This window comes from Erythrolamprus reginae, chromosome Z (genome assembly GCF_031021105.1).
Source record: "Erythrolamprus reginae isolate rEryReg1 chromosome Z, rEryReg1.hap1, whole genome shotgun sequence".
NCBI classification, from domain to species: Eukaryota; Metazoa; Chordata; class Lepidosauria; order Squamata; family Dipsadidae; genus Erythrolamprus; species Erythrolamprus reginae.
This window is the reverse complement of record NC_091963.1, coordinates 141,317,754-141,336,075: the sequence shown is the minus strand read 5'-3', so window position 1 is coordinate 141,336,075 and position 18,322 is coordinate 141,317,754. Positions and strand designations below refer to the sequence as shown.

Here is an 18,322-nt window from a genome sequence, read left to right as displayed (position 1 = left end):
CCGATTCAGGTTTCCCAGTGTCGGTGCCAGGATGGCTCCAGTAATAAATGGTGCAAATGAACATTGCACCATGGATGGGTGCAGCACAGCAGACCCCTGCGATGTCAGGTCTTGGTACACCCACTCCTCCACCAGTGGTTGAGCCCCTCCCTGTGAATAGAGCCACATAAGGCCTAGGCCAACAAAGGCAGCAGGGAGGGGATAAAGTTGGAGGGGGGGCAGCAGGCTGTCACCCCACAAACCACACCCAGGCCAGCTGCCACCCCTTAAGCTCAGGCACCACTTCAGTTCCACACCATGTTCTAGGGTGACCCAAAGAAGCTGTCCTATTTCTTCCATTGAGTGTGGGCCTATATTGATGAATACAAGGATCACTACTAGACAGGCAGCTAATTGACAAGCTAGCCACCTTCCAAGGTGGGTAAAATGAGGATCTGGATTATGGGGGCAATATGCTGGCTCTGTTAAAAAGTGCTATTGCTAACATGTTGTAAGCCACCCTGAGTCTAAGAAGGGCGGCATTAAAAAATCAAATAAATAAATAGATAGATAGATAGATAGATAGATAGATAGATAGATAGATAGATAGATAGACAGACAGACAGACAGACAGACAGACAGACAAACAAACAAACAAATAAACAAAAAAATAAATAACCAAGGGTATGAATGAGGGAGAAGCAACATATTGAAGTGGGCCCCAAGCTAGATGACATGGGACTACTTCATCCAGTTGATGAGGAACAGATTCCAAGATGAGGTCCAACAGATAGATCCTGACGAACAGATCCAAAAATTGAGGCAAGCTGGGTGTGCAGTGAAGGAACTGATATGGAAGTTTAGAAGAGTGACTGGGAAGGTGAAGGATTGTCCCAAATGGCGCTTGGTGCACACATTCCGAGATGCATTGGATCCAGAATTGAAAGAGCCATGCAAGATCAGGGGAATACCACACCAAGTCCAAGATTGGTATTCCACCACTAGCACTCTAGACTGGGTGGTTAAAAAGTGAAAGAAAACCCGCATTGATTGGCTGGCCAGAAAGCAGTTGGGTCACAGGATTCCAACTAAGACAGCAGCAACCCTGCGCTTCTAGCCAACTAGTGGTGTAAAGTCTCTGGAGAAGGGGCCTTGGGGGGGTGTTGTATGTGATCCTTGTCCACCTCAGGTCATTCCTGATTCTGAAGAGGATGAACCAGGCCCCTCAGGATATCCTGGGCCAGGGGGGCTGTCAGAGGAAGCTGAGGGAGAAAGTGAGGCAGACAGTGACTTGGGAGAGCCAGAACAGGCTAATTTGACAAGGGGAGATTGGTCTCTGTCAGATAGTCAGGAAGACATATTAGGGGAGGATACATGGATTAACCCACACTATTGAAGAATGGCTAAAAGGTGAGAGGAGATCCAGAGTAAAAGGTATTAATCCATAGCCTTAACTCTTTGAGGTGTGATGTCACTTCCAGTCTATATAAAGAAGGGTGTCTGGGAAAAGGGTGTGTGGACTCACAATGTTTGTTACATGGAAGAGCTGAGAATGTGTGATGTGCCTGAAAAGAAATGCTAAAAATCACGATTCTGAGCTGTTCTCCCTGTGCTTGCAAAAGTTGGCAGTGAGCTTCTGATTATGCTTTGATTTATAACAGTGTGTGTTATCTAGAAATTTAGAAAGATTAGATTTTGGTGCACTTCTCAGATTCCAAGCCAAGGCTGGTTTCTTAATGAGATAGAACTGTGTTTTACTTCATGCTACTTGACTCTGCCTTGCAAATTATAGATATCCTGTTTGTTTGAAAAAATAAAGAGTGAGCTTTATTTCAAAGAAGTGATTTTTCAGGATGTGAAAAATTACCGGAGACCTGAGAGTAGAACACAAAGTGGCAGCTTTAAACTGGTTGAAGGAATGGATTCTTCTTAGAGATAGAAGAATCCTAACCCTGGAAGATTTTGACTTTACAAATGGGCTGGCATGCTTTCTTCCTGGGTTTAAAGATAAAAAAAATCATTCTCATTTTAGACAACATTATTTTAGAAATAGTTTACTAGATGTACGGACACAAATAAGAAAGCACCATTATATGCTAATGTCCAGTTGGTTTGCCCCAAGAGAAGATGTAATTCATTCAAATGCTTGAGATTTAAGCAAAATTATAACATATGACTCATTTTTGGGCAGAAAAGATCAATTAATTTCAAAAGAAATATTACAAGAAAGAGGTACAAACATGGTTATACTATCTACAGATCCAATCTAGATACAACAAAGACAAACTAAAATATGCTTTTCCACAGAGAAGGCTCTTCCCCTTGGGTCCCACCGGACGGCATTGCTGGAGAAAGCCAACTCTGTGGGATCTAACCGGTCACTGGGATTCATGTGGCAGAAGGCGGTCCCAGAGATATTCTGGTCCGATGCCATGAAGGGCTTTATAGGTCATAACCAACACTTTGAATTGTGATGGGAAACTGATTGGCAACCAATGCAGACTGTGGAGTGTTGGCGTGACATGGGCATATCTGGTAAAGCCCATGATTGCTCTCGCAGCTGCATTCTGCACGATCTGAAGTTTCCGAACACTCTTAAAAGGTAGCCCCATGTAGAGACCATTACAGTAGTTGAATCTCAAGGTGATAAGGGCATGAGTAACTGTGTTGCTGGGATTTGTGCAGCAGAAGACAGTCCCATTATGTTGATTGTTTCTATTTCATAACAACAACAACAAAGTTGGAAGGGACCTTGGAGTCCAACCCCCCTGCTTAGGCAGGAAACCCTATGCTGCTTCAAGCAAATAGCTATCCAACATCTTCTTAAAAACTTTGAGTGTTGGAATATTCACAACTTCTGGAGGCAAGCTGTTCCACTGGTTAATTGTTCTGTCAGGAAATTTTTCCTTAGTTCTAAGTTACTTCTCTCCATGTTTAATTTCCACCCATTGCTTCTTGTTCTAACCTCAGGTGCTTTGGAGAATAGGTTGACTCCTATTATGATTTACCATGATTGCTATTTAGTATGTATGCATTGCTGTATATTATGACTATGATCATGCTATATCACTTACTCCTTGTACCAGTTCTTGTGTGTCCCATCACTTGACCAGTAATTTAATTCAATTCTGCTCTGGTCTGGTCTACTCTACGCTTTCTTTTATGTATGCTGAGAGCATATGCACCAATACAAATTCCTCATGTGTCCAATCACACTTGGCCAATAAAATTCTCTTCTCTTCTCTTCTCTTCTCTTCTCTTCTCTTCTCTTCTCTTCTCTTCTCTTCTCCTCTCCTCTCTTCCCTTCCCTTCCATCCCATCCCATCTCATCTCACTGATACAGAGACTATGGACTGATTCCCAGGCATGCATTCAAATAAAGGGACTAGCTTTTAAAAATATTTTTTCTTGACACTCATCATTAACTATATGCCTCTTCATTATTTGTTACTGGAGAATGACTGCAAAATGGAAAGCTAGAGACTTAAGTAAGAAGAGTTTATTTGGTATTAGATGGTTGGTGGGGCTGCATGTATGCACACAGATTTATGCCTATAAGATATATGTAGAACAAGAATATAATTTTCCTTTCAGTTCTACTTGACTTTTGCAATTCTATTATCTGCATTATTGGCATCTAAATATAGAAGCAACAATTAAACTAACAGATTAAAAAAAAAATTTACTGAAAGAAAACTGATTGAACTAATTACCAGAAATGCTCTGCATGTTGAAATTTCAGATAATGTCAATAACATTGACAAATCAATAAAGAATGACAATGTTGCCACTTTAATAGCAATAATGCATAGAATGGCCTGCTTTAGCAAGGTTAATTAAAATACCAGGTGCCACTGTGTTTTCACAACTGGAGAAAGAAGAAACAATGTTGACAAAATAGTTTAATTTACTTTTTTATTAATTGCTCCCGTTTGTTAAGATCTGGCCTAATTATAATGATGTAACATTTGGGGGAAAAGATAAAAGCCAGGAGCCCAGCACTAGATGCCAAGATGGCAAAGATCTCCACAGCTATTGTGTATTTTCCTTTGGTGCTTATGTAGGCAGGAACAAAAGACAACCAGACACTGCAAAACACCAGCATGCTGAAAGTAATTGACTTTGTTTCCTGGAATGTGTCTGGTAACTCCCTTGCTAAAAAAGCTGCAATAAAACTAACAAAGGCAAGGAAGCCCATAAAACCTAAAACAGAATAAAACATTGCCACCGAACCTTCATTACATTCTATAATAATTTCACTATTTATGGACCACATGTCAAAGTCTGGGAACGGGGGAGAAATTAGAAGCCATGCCATACAAAAAGTACTTTGAATAAGAGAACAGGAAAGAACGATGGAGAGGGCCAGTCTTTTCCCAACCCAAGTCCTCATCTTCGATCCTGGCTTGGTGGCCATGAAAGCAAGAACCACAGTGATGGTTTTGGCCAACATGCAGGAAACAGCCACTGAAAAGATGATCCCAAAAGCAGTCTGTCGAAGGAGACAGGTCACCGTCATGGGCCGACCGATGAAAAGCAGAGAACAAAGGAAGGAGAGGAGGAGGGAGATAAGAAGGGTGTAGGAGAGGCTACGGTTGTTGGCTTTGACAATGGGAGTATTGTGATACTTCAAGAAGATTCCTAGCACAAAAATTGTGATAAAAGAAAGCAGAAGAGCTGATATGGCTAAGCCTGTTGCCAACTGGTCTCCATAAGATAGATAACTTACATGCTTTGGCATACATAAATCCTGTTCATTATTTGGATATTGATCTTCTGGGCATTGGAAGCAATCATCCATATCTGGAAATCCAAAAGTATATATCAATTCAGAACACTACCAGAAAGTCCTTAGTATATTCCACGATATTATAGTGCCCCATTGATACAAAGGATGCAATTGTTATGACTGAGCTCCAGTGGAATAACATTTTTCTTGGTAAAGATTTTACACTAAAGAACAAATTACTATGGCTGCTACTACTACTACTACTACTACTACTACTACTACTGTTGATATTATTATTATTATTATTATTATTATTATTATTATTATTATTTTATTCACAAAAAAACAGTAACACAGAGCAAATGAGATTTATATGCTACAGTTCGTATCACAATATCACAACTCATACAGCTGCTGCTGCTACTGCAACTAATACTACTACTACTACAGAAACTTTATTTGTTCATTGACCACTAAAAAGACAGCCAGTAAAAGAAACAAAGCAAAATCAACCCTTAATATCAATGGATTCCATTAACCATTTGTGAGTGAAGGTTATTTTTAATGTAGTAACATTTTGCTACTTTTAGACAGATAGATTATCCTTTTTATCTAAGAAATAAAGGAATGCAAATTATTAGGATGCCCTGTAAATTTAGGTCAAATGGATAATCAGTGTGTGGTGAATTATCCCTGTAGAACTCACAGTGCATGGACCGTGGTTCTGGGGAACCTACAATATATCACAGGGGCAGTTTCAAATTTCATAATGGATATTCCTATATTTCTTTTCTGAAACTGCTGAGGAGAACAGCATTCAGAATAACAGAGTTAGAAGAACCATCTAACTCTATTCTGTAACTAAAAATGGTCCACTTATGAGGTCATATTTCCGTAGTCCATTATTTCACAATTCTTTTTCTTGTTGAACTGAGAAAACTCCTAGCCTCCTCTAGCTTAGGTATCTCTCTATTAAATGTTCCTCCCCCCCCCCCTCTCTCTCTTTTTTACCTGTCTGATCGGAGATCTTCCCCTTTGGACACGGAGTGCAACCATAGCAGCAAAACAATTTTCCTTCTATTTTGGTTTTTCTGTAACCTGAATGGCACTTCTTATTACAGAGAGAAATGGGTTTTTCCTGTTCAAAGTAATAATCGTAATCGTAATCATAATCATAAAGATACTTTGCAATATAGAAAAGCTTTCAAATGCTATATCTGTAAACATATAAATATCCTTTCTCTCTGATATGGCTGAAACAAAATATAAAATAATGTAAAATCCTGGGAAATTTGAAAGAAGAATATCCTTCCTATTAATTAAGCTAGTCAGATTTGTGACATTTGCAAGCAAAAAAGGTAGAAAGAAAAGCTAGGGTGTGCAAATAATTTCTTAAAACCCTGAAAATTAAAAAAAGACAGCTATTATCAAACCTAGAAGTAAACTGTTTCCCGAAACACTCAGATAAGTCTAGATCAGGGGTGTCAAACTCATGGCCCATGGGCCAGATGTGTTATGTGTTGGACCCACCTGGTTTAGTGAAGGGGGGAATGTCCTGATATACCATATGAAAATGATGTAACAACATGAGTTTGACATTACTGGTCCAGATGAAACAAGGCTGAAGATATCATGTTATGAAATTTCCCCTTTTAACCAGCAGAATTGCTGACAAATAAATGAACCGATCTCATTCTTTGTGGACTTTAATAGTTATGTGGATTTCCATTGCATTGTTCTTTTATTTGTTTACTAATAGCTAGATACCCATGCTGCACTAAGAAACTATGTGATTGGGCTTGATAAATTGACAGTTAAAGCTTGAAAATATATGTAGAATGTATAACTGCTTAGCATCAGAGCATGTTAATATAAAGCCACTGGCAGTTGGAACAGAGTTTTTTCAGGTGAAGAAGGGGGAGTAGGCTGGATGAGTAAGCAGGCCATGCTCAGGCCCTGTTTAGTGAAGGTGTAGCATCAGAGAGTGTTAAGAATACTATAAGAAATACTAATGGTTTGCTGTTCATACCAAAAAACCCTTTCTTATCAACCACCTAAAAGCCAAGAGGAACTTATATGTCAAGTTTCAAATTTGAAGACTTTACTGTTCTGGAGATGTGTGAATGGTATTTGATATATATGTGAAGTGGTACCTCTACTTAAGAACTTAATTCGTTCAGTGACCAGGTTCTTAAGTAGAAAAGTGTGTAAGTAGAAGCAATTTTTCCCATAGGAATCAATGTAAAAGCAAATAATGTGTGCAAACCCATTAGGAAAGAAATAAAAGCTCAGAATTTGGGTGGGAGGAGGAGGAGGAAGAAGAGGAGGCCAGTCGCTGCCCAGAACGAAGGGAGCGTTTATTTTCTCTGAGCGCTGGCAGATGTTTATTCCCTCTCCATGCATCCAGAGAAAGGAAAATACTTTGTTCGCTCTGGACTGCCAAAGCCTCCTTAAGTACACTGAAAGGCTCCTCTGGCAGCCCAGAAAAGCCCAAGAGGACCGGGATTAAAGGGGGAATGGCAGGAAACTGGCCATGCCTTCATGCTGCTCTCAAATTTTCTGGGAAATTTTTCCAGGCTCAGGTTCTTAAGTGAAAAATGGTTCTTAAGAAGAGGCAAAAAAAAAATCTTGAACACCCAGTTTGTATCTAGAAAAGTTCTTAACCCTGGTACTCTCCTCGCATTTACTATACATTAGTTACCCTCCGGGTCCTGTTAGACCCGGAGTATAAAAAGGTTGGTTCTAGCTACTGGAATGGTCTTTTTGAATACTTTTTTCACTAGTATACTAATTTCAACATTTTTGAACACAATAAAATGAAAACTGACGTGGAAAAAATAATGCTTATTTGTTTATTTTGCTCATCAAACCCCAACCTTTGCCTTGTAAGGTGGTGTTTGTGAAATTTTGTTAATTTTCATCTAGATTAGGCTGCAAAATCTGACTTTTTTGACCATCTTTGGTATTGGGAAACTAATTTGAACATTTCTGAACATAATGAAAAAAAACTGAAATGAAAACATGATGCTTGTAGTCCTCCGGGTCATATGTGACCCAGAGTAAAAAAGGTTGGTTCTAGCTACTGGAATGTTTTTTTTGAATACTTTTTTTGATAGTATACTAATTTGAACATTTCTGAACACAATGAAATGAAAATTGAAATGAAAAAATTGATGCTTATTTGTTTATTTTGCTCAGAAAGGGCCTCCCCCACAGCTGTGTGCACTTTTTTTCAATTTATAGATAGAATAACCTGCCAAATCAGAATTTTTTGACCATCTTTGGCATTGGCATACTAATTTGAACATTTCTGAACATAATGAAATGAAAAAAATAAATTATGTTTTGAACACTTGGAGTCCTCCGAGTCATATGTGACCTGGAGTAAAAAAGGTTGGTTCTAGCTACTGGAATGGTTTTTTTAACCAACCTTTTTTACTCCAGGTCACATATGACCCGGAGGACTCCAAGTGTTCAAAACATAATTTATTTAGCATCATTTTTTTCATTTCAATTTTCATGTCATTGTGTTCAGAAATGTTCAAATTAGTATTTCAATGCCAAAGATGGTCAAAAAAGTAAGATTTTGCAGCCTAATCTAGATGAAAACTATATACCACCCCCCCAAAAAACCCCCACCACTCTTAGAAAGAACCCCTCAAATGAGAAAAAAGTCATGGAATTTCAAGTTTCAGATATGCAGGGAAATTTTTTTATAGGGTATCAAACTTCATTTCGGGTCCTTTTAGACACGAGGAGAATACCAGGGTTAAGTAGAGGCGGCCTTAAGCAGAGGTACCACTGTATGTATGTATGTGTGTGTGTGTGTGTGTGTGTATGTATGTGTGTGCGCGTGAATTTCATCACAGAATTTTGCTTTAGAGCTATGTCCTGAGACCAGCTAGTGTTGATATATATACATAAGCCTCCTCCCTTCTTTCCCATGATAATTCTGCAATCCTGTCTGCTCAAAGTATCTAAACCCTGGTATGTGCACACTATTACCATCAATTTCTTTGTTTAGCCAGGTTTCAATAAAGATAGGGCAGATGCTTCGTGAAAATTAGAATGGCTGATTTTCATCCATCTTGTTGGCAAGTGAACGTAAATTGGTAAGAACGATTGAAGAGATCGGATTTCTTTAAAATCCCTTAATTCATAATATTAAATCATAATACTAAATCATAATACTAAAACAAATTCCCCCAGGATGATGAATAGAAAACAGTAATAGTTCTTGACAAACTATCTAGAGCACAAACATTTACTAAATTAAGGAATTAGATTCAAATGTGATTGTTTTTGCAAGATGATAATAGCTGGCCAGCTGCTGTAATCTTGTAATACTGTAACACTGTAACAATGAAGCAATGATAGCAATGAGTCAGCAGAGTTATTTGACTGCTACCACTTTAAGAGGGTATGATATATGAGAGGACCCGTGAGGGTGTAACTCTCTCTCCCTATGTGCTTCTGTGCTGCAGTTGATGGTTGATTGCCTGACTTTGTCTAATACGTTGTCTGAGAATGGTGGCATAGATTGATTGCCTGAGTCATCTGAGAAGGGTAGTATAGAAATCTAATAAATAGATAGATAGATAGATAGATAGATAGATAGATAGATAGATAGATAGATAGATAGATAGATAGATAGATGTATACAGTCCTTGTATATAAACCATTATTTGAAAGATAAACATCTATTTACTGTATTGTGCTCCTGAGTTGTCTCAAGATAGTTACACTATTCTGATATAAGATGAATCTCACCTGATTAAACCGTTTGGGCCAAATGATCTCTTCAGAAATAGTCAGTGGTTTCCCAGAGAGTGTTCCCGGATCTATTCTTCCAACTTTGACTCTAAGAAATGTCTGATTTGGAAATGTGATCCAATTTATAATATCAAATCCTGTAATGATCTCCCCATTTTTATCAAAGGAAATCTCTCCAGTACTGCTATTAAATGATATACTCTGCAGAAAATGATGGAGCTTTAAAAATAGAGGATAAAAAGGTACAAAGATAAGAATGCATTTCATTAAATCACCATCCATATTGTAATTAATTGACCCTCAATATGTTCAGCCAGCTACTATTTATTTATTTATTCAATTTTTATGCCGCCCTTCTCCTTAGACTCAGGGCGGCTTACAACATGTTAGCAATAGCACTTTTTAAACAGAGCCTCATTTGGCCTCTTTGGAGATTATAGACAGACTTTCTCCAAGAGCTCATGGCAGCATCACCGGCCTGAGCAATTGGGGAGGGGGTGCCCCTGGGTCTCACCCCATCCAATTACCAGTCAGGGATTGGACAGCAAGCCTCACCACATGCATAGCATGGCTAGGATCCAGGGGAGGGCATGGTCCCCTTCACCTGGATCAGCAAGGAACTAAACCCATAGTTGCCAAGGAAGGATTTATGACAAGTTTTAGTGACCTCTGCAGGTCCCAGTTATTTGTTTAATTAATTAATTAATTAATTAATTATAGCTTTATAATTAAATATAGCTTTAATTAATTAATTAATTAATTAATTAATTAATTAATTAATTAATTAATTAATTAAAGCTATATTTAATTTAATAAAGTGACCCAGTTTTAAATCCAGCTTTGTTTCATGTTCTCACTCTGCTTCCGGCGCAAAATTGCATTTTATCTATTTTTCAATGCAAAGTAAGGCTGTACTTTTCATTATTTCTGGTCATTCACACTAAATGGATAATTTGAGGATGAGCCCAACAAATAGAAGAACTACAGTATATTTATAGTTAATAACATTTCAGCTCCAACAGAATTGATGCTAGAATTTGGAGAACAATGAGGCATTTAAGAAATGCAGTCAAATTTTCTAAACAGTACAAATTATAAGTTAACTGTAAGGCTTGAAAGCAAAATAAAATCATCTTATTGTGTTAAAAGTAAAGTATAATGTATAACTGGTACTCACCAAACACATTGTGACCATCACTTGAAAAATATACACCTAAATCAGTCATAAATATTGGAATTAACTAAAAACTGCATTTGTGATTGGCTTGAGAATGAAAATCTGACTTTGACGCAACACAATCAAATATTCTAAACAGTATGAACTTCAAATTATGGTAAACCTATATAAAGCAAAATAAAAATTACATTATCACATAGAAAGCACACACAGCTGGTGCTTATCCAACATTTTGTGACCATCACTTGCAAAACATGCAGGTAGATCAATCACATATATTGGAATTTAATAAAAGGTGAAAATGATGGGGGAAAAAAGGCTGATAGACAATTTTGCAACTGAATCAATGTACTGTGTCTGCTGAAATGTTCTAAGTAGTCTGCTCACCTTCCATGACTTTTGATTGAGGAATTTCTGTCTCTTCCATGGCCTTTGCTGGCTTTGGAAAGAGTACATAATATGCAAAGCATGTGCAATTGCATACACAGCTGTATAGACACTGTAGCTGTGGGTAGTCATGCTGGTTTCAAACACAGTCATGGGGAGACTCTCAAGTTTTTCCTCTCCAGTGCAGAGGGTCTCATCCTCTTGTTCTATAGAAGCCATTGGAAACATACAATTAAACATCTGTTGCCAGAATTCTTTTAAAAAGCTGTCTTCTTTATCCAAAACTGGGTTTCTCATCTGAACAAAATTTTGGAACCCTGACATCTCCACTGATTGGACTGAAAGAGATAGAGTTCCATGTATGAAATTAATGTCCTGACTCCTTTGAAAGAGAACTGATGAGAAGTCAACATCTGCTGTCATCACCCAGATTTTTGTACCATAATCTACATTACTAAACTCCAAGATGTTGAGTAAAAACCTTACATTTAATATACTCTGAAATTCTCCATGAAGCAACACAATGTTAGTTGTGCTGTTGAAAACCATTTTTAAAATTGCATGTGATCTCTGAACAGTTTTTTCATCCTCGCTGAGAAAGCCAGCTGGTATTTTTTCTATAAATTCAAAACAGACACCTTCTTGAGAAAACATAGGAAGAATATTTCTCCATAAAATATCTGCTATGTTGCCAATGTTGAGGAAAAATAGCCCGATCCATTTCCATCCAAAATGCAGAATAATCTGGAGAAGTCCTTTGTACTGATTAATTGCATTTGGGAACATCCAGTAAAAGAAACGTGATGGAGTTTGGGTATTGATTTCTAGAGCAGAGCTATATGCAACCTAAATGAAACAAGCAAACAGGAAAGGTTTAAGCATTAGCATTTAGATTTATATATTGCTTCACAGTGCTTTACAGCCCTTTCCCAGTGGTTTAAAGAGAGTAAGCATTTTGCCCCCAACAAACTGGGTTCTCATTTTACTGACTTTGGAAGGATGGAAGGCTGAATCAACTTTGAGCCTACCTAGATTTGATCTGCCAAATTGCTGGCAGCCGGTTATAGTAGCTTGAATTACTGCGCTCTAACCATTGTACCACCAAAGCAGTTAGGTCCATTGGGACCTGGAATTTTTAAAATTAATATTCATTATTTTATTTAATATTGTTTGTGACTAGACTAGACTAGACTAGGCTAGGCTAGGCTAGGCTAGGCTAGGCTAGGCTAGGCTAGGCTAGGCTAGGCTAGGCTAGGCTAGGCTAGGCTAGGCTAGGCTAGGCTAGACTAGAATAGAATAGAATAGAATAGAATAGAATGGAATAGAATAGAAAGTAGAATAGAAAATAGAAAAAAAAATAGAATGGAATGGAATGGAGTAGAGTGGCGTGGAGTGGAGTGGAAGGGAAGGGAAGGGAAGAGAAGAGAAGAGAATTCTTTATTGATCAAGTATGATCGGACACACAAGGAATTTGTCTTTGGTGCACAAGTTCTCAGTGTACATAATATATAAATGATAAATCGCAATCATTTACATATTTAAATGATATTCATTCAGCCATTGTATTTTATGTGTGCATATATAAAACAAAAGTAATAAAATGTTATTAGAGGTAAGATACTTCATGAAATATTTGAAAAGTAATAGGTTTAAAAACTAAACATTCGTTTTCACAAAAAAAAAACCCAGCTCACTTGTACAAACTTATAAGGAGTCATGATGTTAGCCATATCAAGAAAAGTAACAGGACTTGGTCCCCCAATGATGGCTATCAGATTATTTTGGAGATGACATTTATAATTAGGGGTGAATGCATCTGAAGCAAAGAGGAGCTCCATTGAAGCTTTGTAAGTATGTTTTGGATTAAAATAGTCATTACAGATGTTGAAGCCTAAAGTGATGTTAGGTAAGGTGCAAGGACTTTGATTAATCTCCTTCACAGCAAAAACCAAAGCTAAAATGTGTTGATAGCTCTGAGTCAGTAATCTGCAAAATAAATACATAGAAAATTACTGTATTGCCATTGGCATTTCGGAATCCTTAAGAAAGAGAGTTCTTCTCTAACATGTTGCTAACATACAAAACATATAATAACAGTGAAAGGTTGAAACATAGCTTTAAAGCATAAAATAGCAGAAAATTTGCTCCTAATTTTAAAGTACACAACTACTTACACATGATCGGAAAGCATGTCCTGGAATGGGTTTATTCTGAACTGTAACATGTTCATAAGAATGAAAGACTGTGAGAAAATGCCACCTATGATCTGGTCTCCTGGCTGATAATATTTTAAAAGGTTAGTAATAGGATGGGTCTTGGGGCATTTTAACATGGGCACTCTGCAGACACTCTTAGGAAGGGGCACCAATACCAATAATCTGAATACTATGATCATGAATGAAAATCTCCCCATAAAAGAACATTTCTCCATCTGGTCCATTAACATAGAGGCAGCCTTTTTCAAATTCTAAGTCATGTCTCACTATCCTGGTAACATAGTCTTTCCCAGTACATCTGTATTTCTGAACTGGGATATTTAATTTCTTTTTCCTTTTATCTGTAGCATCATCAACAGCTTGCCAAAGAAACTGCCACCTAAGTCATTATTCATAATTGTAGGGTAAGCTTCTGAGTGACTCTCATGCAATTTGTCTCTGATTCTCTCAACAATCTCAATACCAGCTAACATTATTATTATTATTATTATTATTATTATTATTATTATTATTATTATTATTATTCATTAGTTTTGTATGCCGCCCCTCTCCATAGACTCATAGACATTAAAAGAGAGAAAGAGAAAGTTCATAATTAGATAAGAGAGGACCTGAAAATTGGAACAAATATTTACACTGAAAAGAAATCCAAAATCTATGGGTTTTCATGCCAATTTTCTTACATTGTTCCCATTTTTTTCAGGAATTTGGAAGCAGAGAAACTGAAACTTAGCCCTAATTATATTAATTTTGACCTTGTAGATGATCCTCACTCTGTCAGATTTAGTAGATGAATTACAGAATCTGACTGATAAATCTGAGTCCAAAGACATAAGAATAAGGAGAGTTGCACAAATATTTGATTCCCTTTCTTCCTCAGTCCATTGTCTAATTCAGTGTTTTTCAACCAGTGTGCCGTGGCACACTAGTGTGCCGCAAGACATGGTCAGGTGTGCCGCGAAGCTCAGCAAGAGAGAGAGAGAGAGAAAGAAAGCAAGAGAGAGAGAGAAAGAGAGAGAGAAAGCAAGCAAGAGAGAAAGAGAAAGAGAGAGAAAGAAAGCAAGAGAGAGAGAGAGAGAAAGAGAGGCAGGGAAGGAGGGAGAGATAGAAAGAGCAAAAAAGAGAGGAAGGAAGGAAGAGAAAGGAAGAGGGATGGAGAGAGAGAGGAAGGAAGGAAGAGAGAGAAAGAGGGAGAGAAATAGAGCGAAAGGGAGGAAGAGAGAGAGAGAGAATTTTTTTGTCCAAACTTTTTTTATCCCCCCCCACTCCCCCCCCGCTCAATGTGCCCCATGATTTTGTATATGTAAAAAATGTGCCGCAGCTCAAAAAAGGTTGAAAATCACTGGTCTAATTGGGGGATCAAAAACAATATGATCCACCTGTTGAGCAATTAAAATCAATCTTATCTCATGTAGCCCAGTTTAATAATTTTGTCCATTACTTTTTAATCTTGACTTGTTTTTTCTTGTTCTCATCTACCAAAAATCCTGGACCACAGGAGATCTACCAGAAGATTGGAAATGAGCTGATGTAGTCCCCATCCACAAAAAAGGTAAAAAGACTGACCCAGGTAACTACAGACCAATCAGTCTGACTTCTATACCTGGAAAAATACTGGAGAAAATAATCAAAAAACAACTTTGCCACTACCTGGAAACAAAGAAGATAATATTCAACAGCCAACATGGGTTTGTCAGAATCAAATCATGTCAAACCAATCTCATATCATTTTTCAACAACATAACCAAATCAGTAAACCAACGCAACCTGGTTGACCTCATATACCTGGATTTTAGCAAAGCTTTTGATAAAGTAGATCATAATCTTCTAATCCACAAATTAGAAAAAACAGGGTAGATTACAACACATGCATATGGATAAACAGCTAGCTGACCAACTGCACCCAACGAATTGTCCTCAACGGCTCCAAATGCACATGGAAGAAGGTAGGCAGTGGGGTACCACAGGGTTCTGTCCTGGGCCCTATGCTCTTCAACATTTTCATCAATGACCTGGATGAGGGAATAGAAGGGCAACTAATCAAATTCGCAGACAACACCAAGCTGGCGGGGGTAGCCAATACCCTTGAAGACTGGCTCAAATTACAGAAAGACCTGGACAGACTAACACAGTGGGCCCACACCAACAAAATGATTTTCTACATTGACAAGAGCAAAGTCATTCACCTAGGTAAAAAGAAACCTGGACACACATACAGCCTGAGAGAAACCCCTCTTAGCAGTAGCGGCTGCGAAAGAGATCTCAGAGTCTTGGTGGATAATCAACTAAACATGAGCCAACAATGTGCAGCAGCAGCTTTAAAAAGCCAATACAATCCTAAGCTGCATCAACAGGGGGATACACTCCAAGACTAGAGAGGTATTAATAGCACTCTATAATGCCCTGGTCAGACCACATCTGGAGTACTGCATTCAGTTCTGGTCACCACACTTCAAAAGAGACATAGAAACTCTGTAGAAGGTGCAGAAAAGAGCAACCAAAATGATTAGGGGACTAGAAACCAAGACTTATGAAGAGGGATTGCTAGAACCTGGCATGGATAGCCTAGAGAAAAGAAGGGCAGTCTACAGGTACTTCAGGGGTTGCCACAGAGAGGAGGAATGACGGTTGGGAGCTGACCAAGGAAAGATTCAATCTAGAAATAAGGAAGAAATTCCCGACAGTCAGAACGTTCAAACAGTGGAACAGCCTGGCAGTGGAGGTTGTGAGCTCCCCACCTTTGGACATTTTCAAGAGGAGATTGGACTGTCATTTGGCTGCGGAGCTGCAGGATTTCCTGCTTAAGCAGGGGCTTGGATTTGATGACCTGCAAGGTCCCTTTCAACTCTAATAAATGAATGAATGAATAAATAAATAAATAAATAAATATGCTGGCACAATCTGAGTGGGCAACATGAGAAGTTTGCGGGTGGGGGACAAAGGATGTGAACTTTCAACTGGGTGGGAAACTCAGATTCAGGTTTCCCAGTGTCAGTGCCAGGATGGCTTCAGCAATAAATTGTGCAACTGAACATTGCACCATGGATGGGGGCAGCATAGCAGACCCCTGCGATGTCAGGTCTTGGTGAACCCATCCCTCCACCAATGGTTGAGCCCCTCCCTGTGGATGGAGCAACATAAGGCAGCAGGGAGGGAGTAAAGTTGGAGGGGCCCCCCCAGCAGGCTGTCACCCCACCAGCCACACTCAGGCCAGCCACCACCCCTCAAGCTCAGGCAACACCTCAGTTCCACACCATGTTCTAGGGTGACCCAAAGAAGCTGTCCTATTTCCTCCATTGAGTGTGGACCTATATCGATGAATACAAGGACCGCTACTAGACAGGCAGCTAATTGACAAGCTAACCAAGGGTATGAATGAGGGAGAAGCAGCAGTTAAGCTTGCCTTCAGAAATTATGGGTGCTTCATCACTTCATCAAGAAGAGACTGGACAGCCACCTGTCTGAAATGATATAGAGCAGGGGTGTCAAACTCAAGGTCAGTGTGGGGTGGATCCAGCCCTTGGGTGCTTAAAAACAACAAACAGCAAACTGAAAACAGCATAGGACCAGCCCACAGTGCTTCTTCCAGCAAAAATTGAGCTTGTTGCAGGAAGCTGTCACAGCTGAAAATGGATCTCGGGAGCCCATTTTTCCTGGTAGAGTGCTTTGGCCACCACAAGGCCTCCTAACCCTGCTGTTCTGTTCGGGTCGTATGTGACCCGAAGCCAAGTTTGAGTCCCTGTAAAAAATTTTCCCTGCATATCTGAAACTTGAAATTTCATGCTGGTTCATCATTTCAGGGGTTCTCTCTATGAGAATTTTTTTTGGGGGGTGGGGGGCTTAGTTTTTGCTGGGCAAAAAAAGTTACAAATCTTATGTTCCTGGGTCACCCTGACCCGGACCGAAAACTCTTCATTTGCAGTGCTTATGTTTGGTCTTTTTGAAAGCTTTTTTCACTTGGAAAGTAGTCTGAACATTTCTGCACACAATGATATGAAAATTGAAATGAAAAAAGTAAATTTTATTGGTTTATTTTGCGGATATAATGCACGCCCCCCCCCGTTTTTGTGAAAAAATTTTCAATTTATGGATAGTTTTGCTTGCAAAATGCATTCTATTTTACTAAAGTTGGTGTGGGATTGGTAGCTTGAACATTTCTGAATATAAGAAAAATATAAAGGAACTGAAAAAAATGATTCTTATTGGTTTTTTAACATCAGAAATAAGGCCTCCCCCCCCTCAGCTGCTTGCAACCATTTTCACTTTTTATTTTTTTATGCTCCAAATCCGAAATATTCTTTAAAATCTTAGGCATTCATTTACTCAATTTAACAATGCTGATCATCAAAAAATATTTTTGGGGTGGTGGCTAATTGTTTTCTGGGCAAAAAAAAATCATAACTTTGAATCTGTTTCTGTTCGTATGTGACCGGACCAAAAATATTTTTTTTAGGTACTTGAATTTGATCTTTTTGAAAACTTTTTCAACTGGAAAACTAGTTTGAACATTTATGAACATAATGATATGAAAATTGAACTGGAAAAATTGAGACTTATATTTTTATTTTGATCAAAAAGCCCCTCCCCCCATCCTTTTTTAATTTCGTGTCAATTTCTATTTTTTAAGGCTACAAATCCCTAAGGAATTTTCCCCCAAAAGGTTTGATATACTAAATTGAACATTTCTGAATATAAGAAAAATATAAATGAACTGAAAAAAATGGTTCTTATTGGTTTATTTTTGCCACAAAAGGGCCACCCCCCCTCGGCCTTGCTCTTTGCCATTATTGTCACTGTTTATACATAGTTGTCTAGAAATATTTGGAATATCCTTTTGAAAATCAACCACATTGTAGCCAGAGAACTAATTTTATGAAACAAATCCATTTTACTAAAAAAAAGTATGTAAGTTTGAAATGAACAGCATAATTTTTATATAAATTGAAATAATTGAGGCATACTTTATGTGCAAAATAAACCAATATGCATCAATTTTTCCAGTTCAATTTTCATATCATTATGTTCAGAAATGTTCAAGCTACCAATCCCACACCAACTTTA

At 38.3% G+C, this 18,322-nt stretch overlaps 1 protein-coding gene across 1 annotated transcript; it reads right to left on the bottom strand.

The window, feature by feature from the left end:
• Nucleotides 1-3,886: 3,886 nt before the first annotated feature.
• Nucleotides 3,887-13,269, bottom strand: LOC139154208 (vomeronasal type-2 receptor 26-like). The gene is made up of 6 exons (XM_070728639.1): nucleotides 13,220-13,269; nucleotides 12,740-13,031; nucleotides 11,046-11,891; nucleotides 9,479-9,700; nucleotides 5,720-5,846; nucleotides 3,887-4,782 (listed from the first exon to the last, which is right to left on the bottom strand). Exons 1-6 carry the CDS (start codon nucleotides 13,267-13,269, stop codon nucleotides 3,887-3,889), a joined length of 2,433 nt encoding a protein of 810 aa, XP_070584740.1.
• Between the last annotated feature and the right edge of the window lie 5,053 nt (nucleotides 13,270-18,322).